This window comes from Pygoscelis adeliae, unplaced genomic scaffold, assembly GCF_000699105.1.
Source record: "Pygoscelis adeliae isolate BGI_AS28 unplaced genomic scaffold, ASM69910v1 Scaffold71, whole genome shotgun sequence".
Taxonomy (NCBI): domain Eukaryota; kingdom Metazoa; phylum Chordata; class Aves; order Sphenisciformes; family Spheniscidae; genus Pygoscelis; species Pygoscelis adeliae.
In genome coordinates this window covers 5,661,291-5,669,008 of record NW_008824356.1, presented here as the reverse complement: position 1 = coordinate 5,669,008, position 7,718 = coordinate 5,661,291, and the positions used below count along the sequence as shown (strand labels likewise).

Genomic DNA, 7,718 nt, shown 5'->3' with positions numbered 1-7,718 from the left:
AGTAGGAGAGAAGAGGAGGACCCCTTGGTTATATTACCCAGTCTCACCACTGAAGTAGATGCTGAATGATTGTTGGGTCTTTCTATTGGTAATTTTATTTTCTCACAGTAAACAAAGGCACTTTCGATGAAACTCACTGATGAATACAGGGAAGTAAATGTCATAAAAACAGAGACAAACTAATCCCCACTTGAGGAGCACAGATATAATTGTACTCCCCTCGTGTGCAACTATTATAAATCCAAAATGGTTTGCTATTCTCCTTTCCTCCCTTGTACTAGAAAACACTTCCTGTAAAATGCCTTCTCTCCAAGACGTATGGGAAACAGTTCTATGTCTCCCCACTGAATCTCCTAACTAAAGCATTCTCTGAGTGGTTTTTGAAAAGGGATAGACATGGAGGTAGCAGAGCTGCAAAGAGACAAAATACATATGTTATCCTTCAGTACACAATATCCACCATGCACAAAGACATACATGGACTCCAGGCTGAGGAGTACAGGGAGATGAAAATAAGAGGCTGGAATCGCAGGATTTGTTCCTGATTCTCTATTGCACATGCTTCTAAGGTAACGGCATTTGTGCTCAGAGCTGGGATCAGCAGATGCCCAAGACAAAGGAGTACTGCTATTTCTTTTGATGCTCTGGCTGCCCTAACATATCCTGAGGCTGAACAGGAGTTCAAGGTCTAGGTGTTTGGCTTGAGGTAAAGGACCAGTCTTGATATCCCTGGGTTTTTTTTTATTTGTTGGAAGCAGAAGAAAAATTTTCCAGGGACAAAGGATACAAGACTTCACTGCTCCTGCAACTGACAGAATTCATCCCTTCGAAAGGATGGTCTTAGACTGCAATGTGCATTTCTCTGATTATTTAAAAAATCTTAAGAGACAAGATGTCTGATATACTGCTGCTAAGTCATCACAGTTACAGATGTAGTGTTGGCTACATCTAACATGTAAGAAAGTTCAGAAAACATGCTGGCTATAACTGAGTACAAATCATTATCCCAAAATGAGTTGGTGGGAGACTGGCAAAGCTGACAAAACAATTAACCTATGTTCATAATAAGCCAGCACTAATTGGTAATTTGCCAGCCAAACTCTATCCCAGTCAAACCCAGGACAGATGTAAGAATGCTGTTTCTGCCAATGATCTTCTGAAGACAATCACCTTTCCTGGGCTAACTGTGCATTTAAATCTCTATCCTCCAAACCTCTCTGTAGTTTTCAGTGGTGGCTGTGACAACCTGAACGAAGAAACTAGAGAACAAAAACAGAGATGAGAGTTCCACAAGGATGTATATCCTATAGCTACTCGATCCTGCTCATGAAATCCAGTGGAATAAGGATAACTCAGATCCCCTGGGAGGAAGAAAGGAATGGAATCTGTTATTTACTGAAGCTAAATCTTATAGGGAAATAGCCCCTCCGACAGTTCTGGAACAGAGTTGGAAGCTATAGCCAATATGACACGTAGCAGAGTAGGCTATGAGAAGACAGACCCAAGGTCTCGAAGCCCACAGCTGCTGAGGATGTGCAGAAGTTTGAAGTAACAACTTCTGCAACTAAATTTTCAATAATCATGAGCCAACAACTTGATGCACCAGTAGAAATATCTATCTTGGAGATCCATGGGTGGAATTCAATGATTACAGACAGAAGGGACATGATCTGAAAGTAACTTCACAAGATTTTACAAATCTCTTGGTCACTGATATGTGATGGCAGCACAGGCAGCAGACAAATGCTGTGGAGATTCTTGAAGAACACAGCTGAAAAACGCAGAGAAAGTGAACAGGATCATGACTGTCTAGGAAATGAAAGATAAGCCAATGAAGTAAGAAAGGGAACAGCTACATCAGAGAACTGCATTTTGGACAAATGAAGTATTCAATGTCTGTCATATGCGTGAGTGGAACAGAAATAGAAAAATGCATGTTCTGTCCTATGAATTCATGCCTGGAGCAAGCAATAGTGAAACTAATGGGGTATGAACGTAATTATTTCATCTTCTCACAATTTATCTGGTCTTGAATGACAGAAAATATGCACAATCCAAGAGTGAACATGAACACAATCATTTCAAGAGAAAACATTTTCCCCCTCTGACACTGTTTCTTCTGTCAGCCATTTGGGTTGATCATTATCTACTTGCCAACACATGAGAATCTCTTAACACTGACTATACAGGCTAGAAATGACAGGGGAGCTGTGGAATAAGAAAACAGATCAAGCAGCCTAATCTCTGAGGGCTCTGATGCAAACAACAGGAGATTTTGTACCCTTTGAGAATTACAATCATACCACTTGCTGTTTGACAAGTCAGAATTTGCAAAATACTGTTTTCCTTTAACCTGGCACCAACAGAGTCAGAGCTGAAGCTGCTTCCTGTCCATTTTAAGGATGGGTGGATCTTCTCTCCAATACATTTTCCAGCTGCTAATGTTGTTTTCTAATACAAGCAAATTAATTTTCATAGCATTAGGCAAATTTTAACTGGAGTGCTTCACCAAGCCACAGTTGCAACTGATAGGAGCCACCTGGGCCTTAGGGTTCAAGCTTGGATCTGAAAACATCAGCCAATTTAAAAAGTTTATAAAGCCTAAACAAACAGAAATCAAAACAGAAAAATAAGCCACACAGAACATAAGCATCCAACAGTGGAACATCAAGACAGATTTAAAATCCTCTCCAATATAATGACAGCAAATATTTTGGGGGTGTGAATTAATAACTGAAATTATAACCAAAACAAACAAATGAAATTACTTTATTCAAACCAATCATTTCTATGGCTCTGTGCCAAAATTCAAGATGGCAACCAACACAGATGTCTCCATGTTCTAATATTTTTCTCTGCTGATGGTTGCCATGTGATGACAGCAGAGAATCCCGGCTGTTACCAGACTAGGACAGACTGAAATGGCTGAGCAAATGAGACTTTATGTTCAAACTTGGACCTTAGAAAGAACAATACAGACAGCTGGAGGACCTCTGTCTTATAGAAAGATCTCACAGTTAGTGATCAGGAAGAGGTGGGAGCAAGGGACCCCAAGACTCAGCAGCAGAAGCTCTCAGAGGCAATCATTCACCTCAGCTTGCAGGTGTATCACCAGCTTCCACAGATGTTCAGGTACTCTCCTCAGTGGGTTGTCCTCTCACCAGGGCCTCCTCTTGACTCTTTCCTGGGTGTTATGAGAGTGTGGTGGTATGAAGTCACTGCTGCTTTTTCCTTTGCCCCATACTTGAAGCAACATCCTGGATTCCTCACCTGGTGTTCAGTGTTAGTCCTTCTCTGCGAGCTGAGGCTGGAAAAAACAGAAAGCAAAGATTTTGAGTAATCACGGGGAACTGTTTTGTGGAAAAAACTGCTACACTGCTCTGCAAATCTCAGCCATCACCAGAAATCTGGATCTCCCTATCACACAATCTCTCTACAGTAACAGACGAGATCACAGATCAGTATGACAAAACCTAAATAAGCTACTGTGTGAAAAAGTACTCTTGGTATTCCTCTCAAGCCCCAGAATACCTTCTTCACTCTTCGCCTCTGACTCATCTCTTCACACGCTCCTCCAGTACCTCTAAATCCTTCTCCCATATCAGTATGCTTTGCCTCTTTCTTTGTGTCTTTTACTCATTCACTTGCATGGGAGTCTACTTCCCCACTCCAAAAGATGCTGAGGACCTTGGTGCAGGAGAGATGAGGGTGTGAAAAGGTTGATCTTTAAAAGAAATGAAATGGGGATAAGGAAAAAAAATTTTTCTTCCCATTATTATAGAGATAGATTTTAATTCTACCTACTGTGACATTTTCCTACTTAGGCATGTTATGGGAAAAAGTCAATGTCATCTTCACTTCTTTTACTCAAAAATCCTTAGACAGTCCTTTAAAAAGAAAAATCCAAATCACTTAGAAATGTACCAAGTTTATTTTGGACAGTTTGCATTTTATAGCTAACCTAGTAGGTAAAGCTTGTCCTGTGTATTTAGCACATCAGCCTGCTCCTAAATGTAAGTGACATTTGTTGAGAGGTGCTTATTAAAAATATTGTTATATTTTAAAAAATACGCTCTCCTTGAAAGCCCAGCACAGAGCCAAACATCACACAGCACAGAGGATCTGGAAAGATGTTTAGAAAGCAGGATTGCCAGCTATGTCACTGCACAGAAAGTTTGGAACCTGAATTAGGAACCAAAATGTCAACCATGTGTATTAAGATAGGATACCAGTCCAGAAATCTATCCCTTGGCTATATGGTGAAATTAAGGCACATTCACAGAATGAAAGGCACATGACAGAGGCAGCCAACTTCAACCTCTTCTTCCTGTTTTGAAGAGACTTTTGAGCCTTCCTTTTCCTACAGAAATGCACAGTACAGTTTGTCTTTTCTCACAAACTGAATTAAAATCACTTTGTGTGAGTTCCTCTTGTATGGCTACCTTGAGAACTCAACATAGAGAGGGGCATTCCTATGTCTACAAGTAAATATGTAGGTTCCTACCATGAGTGCAGCTCATGGACAATTCAATCATTTCATAAATATTAATGTATATAATTCTATGAAGTTTTATAATTTCAAAGCTGCTGGTGAACATTCCACCTCTTTCTGGTTGAGTAGGTTGAGATTCTGGTTGAGTAGGGGGGACAGAAAAAAAAACTCATTCCTGATAGCAGCCAGCATTAAGGGTCAATTCTCCCTAGTGATAAGAGTCATTGCAGTGAATCACCACATACAACAGAATGAATCTCCTTTATTCTCTGCCTGCCAGGAGGTGTTAAAGTATCTGCCTGTATGTCTGTCCACATGTTTACATACTATTATGTCATCCATGACCGCACCTCAAAAACTTTAACACTTTTGTACTTTATAGAGTTACATAGGGGGAAGAAAAGGATTACCTCCATTTTATGGATACGATTTTGAGTCACAAGGAAATCACAAGAGTTGTGTAAAGTCATTTACGGGATACCTGCACACTAAAATTCAGTGCCATATAGACTTTGCCAGCACAGACGTACACAGCCTTGGTCAGACACCAGCACCTGAACTACTCTGCTTCCAAGCTGCAGGAATGAGACAGAGCAGAGCACTAGGCTAGATGACAGTACTGGGTCAGGGACCCATGCTAACGCTTTTTAGAGCTAGTTTAGGCTGTTTCATCATACCCACAGCAAGTCTGTGGCAGAACTGAGAAGCATGTCGAAGCCTCCTGAATCTTGTGTTGAAAATAGGAACTTCCTTTCTCCCTGAAAAGCTCTGATAATCCTAGAAATTCATGTTTTTTTATCCCAGAGCAGAGGGAATTTCTAATCCTAGAGTGATGCCCAGCATTCTTTTGATAATATATAGTGCAACTAAGAGAGGCAATAAATAGATGGGGTTTATTTATATCCATGGGTGACTGACACTAGCAAGCCAGGACAGCTGACAACAGAAGGCCAGCCTTCCCTCCCCCATCTTTTGGGCACAATTTCAAGTTGGCTTGCTGGACTGGGCAGGCAAGGCAGCAGTTCCAAGTCATGAAAATTTACTTGGAAGCGGGGGGTGACACAAACAGTACACACAACTGTATTCAAGTGAAGTCTCCCTGCATGAAAAGAGCAGTGAGCAGCCTCATTAACAAGTGGAGAAATAGCAGTGCAAGCCAGCATGAGCCTTCCTGCTCCCCATGTTACAGAGAAGACACCAGGTGGGCTCCTCACCCTGACTGTTAACGCCCTTCTGTACTTGACAGCCTTCATTCTGATTTCTCTTATTCAGCTCCCTACTCCCTGGTTTGTTGTGGCTCTCTCTTCTCTGGCTCTTCCCCACATTTCATAACTTCAGACACTCCTTTTACCCTATTCACACACATTTTGACTTCTATTTTTAGTCTCAATAAAATAATGCCAGATTAAAACAAAATCCAATTTGGATGAGCAAAGTCATCCCCTTTATAGGTAGCTTAATGCCAAAGGGCCAGATGTGAGACAGAAGGAGCCAAGATATTATATAACCTCTCCCCAGTCTTTGCACACCTGATCTTGAATGACATTTCCAACACAGCAAGGAAATACAGGCAGTTCGCCATCACCTGACTACTGAGAACAAGCAATGCTCAGCCTCCAGTCAGGCAAAAATGCCAACTGCCTGAAGTCATTACTTATCCTGCTTCAGAGTTTTCTTTGAGTCTGTAAGAAGTGAAGGCTCCTAAAATTCAACCTGGGTTCTAGTTCTTAAACAGGGAAGCCAATTTCTAGAGACTGTCTTTTCCTTTTTCTCCTGCTTTCCCAGTGGTCCTGAGACTTGGAATGTCCTTTCAGTGGCATGAGACCAGTAGCAACAGGAAAAAGCGCCTTCCTTTCACAAAAGAAAGGCAATAGGTTGACTAAAGGTGTGAGAGGCAGGCTGCTCTCACAAGTTAAGGAATAAATGTCATTTCTGATCATTAGCAGTGAACACTGACCCTCAGCTCTAGCTGAGAGGTGATGGCTGAGTTGGACATTATATTCTTAACATCATCTGAGAAGGGCCTAGAATGCTGCTTTTGGCAGAGCTTTACGCTCTGCTGGGATTTAATGAGATTTACACACAGTTTTCTGATAACTGGATAAACTCGAACATAGTCATGCCCTGTTGATAATTTGTACCTATTTTAAAGGTATTGGTTAAAGACATCAATATTTCCTCATTGCTAGTCATAAGGTAATGGTTCCCTTCTCCTTCAAAGAATACCAAGAAATGGAATAAGAAGAAGGTCTTTCTTGACCCTTCTTCCTTTCCCTTCTGGCCCACCTGGTACTACAGTCCTGACCTGGGACAGATGCAACAACTATAGCAGGGAGAGAAATTATCTTTTCCCCCCTTCCTGTTTGCCCTCTTTATGAAACTGTGGAAGTCAGCAGGGAAGAGAGAGAGAAGATCCAGGATGTTTTTATGATGCGTGAAACAATGGCTTTAGAAAGATAATTCTAAGAACAAACATGAAACCAAATATCCTCCATTGTAACTGATTCTTTGCCCTCCCAAAAAGGGAGGCACAATAGTAGGATTCACCTCAAGCTCCACTGCTTTCCAAAATATGATAAAATGGACTGATTCCATTTCTCCATAACCCTTTCTCTGCATGAAGACAGCACTACAAAGAGAGATGCTGACAGAATGTTATTACTGCTGTTGACAAAGGCTGTATGCAGGGTGAGAGGCTGCACTGGAAAAGTTTGACGCAAGGTGCTGGATATCACACTGCTGTTCCCTTTCAGTGACCCATCCAGAGCTTCTCAGCCAGACAGGTGGTTCTGGAAGGATTTATGTGGAAGAGCTCATAATTACTCCATTCCTGGACTAGGATAACTAATGAGGTGACATCAAAAGTTGCTCTTTTTTCTCATAATATCTTGTGCCTGAGTAGCCAAAGTAGTCTGAGGTAGAGGTTATTCAAGGTGCCCGTTTGAAGGTCACCTTTCAAAGTCAAGACCACTTGTGCAGTCAGTCACAGCAACAAGAGAGAACCAGAGGGTGGTAAATGAAGAGTGGAATTAACAGGATTAGTGGGAGGGAGGACACGTACCAGCAACGTGCTGCACCCTGCTGAAGGATTTGGACAGTGTGGTGAGACCAGCTGAAATCGTAGCCAAGGTTCCTCTTGGGAATGTGGTAACAACATAAAAATAAATACATTGGTGTTCAACGATCTACTGCCTTCTGAGGCTGCAGGGGGGCCTGGCAGAAGCTG

The 7,718-nt window shown here is 41.7% G+C and overlaps 1 protein-coding gene across 1 annotated transcript in view; it reads right to left on the bottom strand.

Annotated features, from left to right (window-relative positions):
- Nucleotides 1–2,748: 2,748 nt before the first annotated feature.
- TTLL5 (tubulin tyrosine ligase-like family, member 5) overlaps nucleotides 2,749–7,718 on the bottom strand; it is a 137,601-nt gene continuing 132,631 nt past the window's right edge. The window contains exon 33 of the mRNA XM_009319496.1: nucleotides 2,749–3,307. Coding sequence (XP_009317771.1) covers nucleotides 3,267–3,307 — 41 coding nt within the window. The 3' untranslated portion in view covers nucleotides 2,749–3,266. The remainder of the gene's footprint in view (nucleotides 3,308–7,718) is intronic.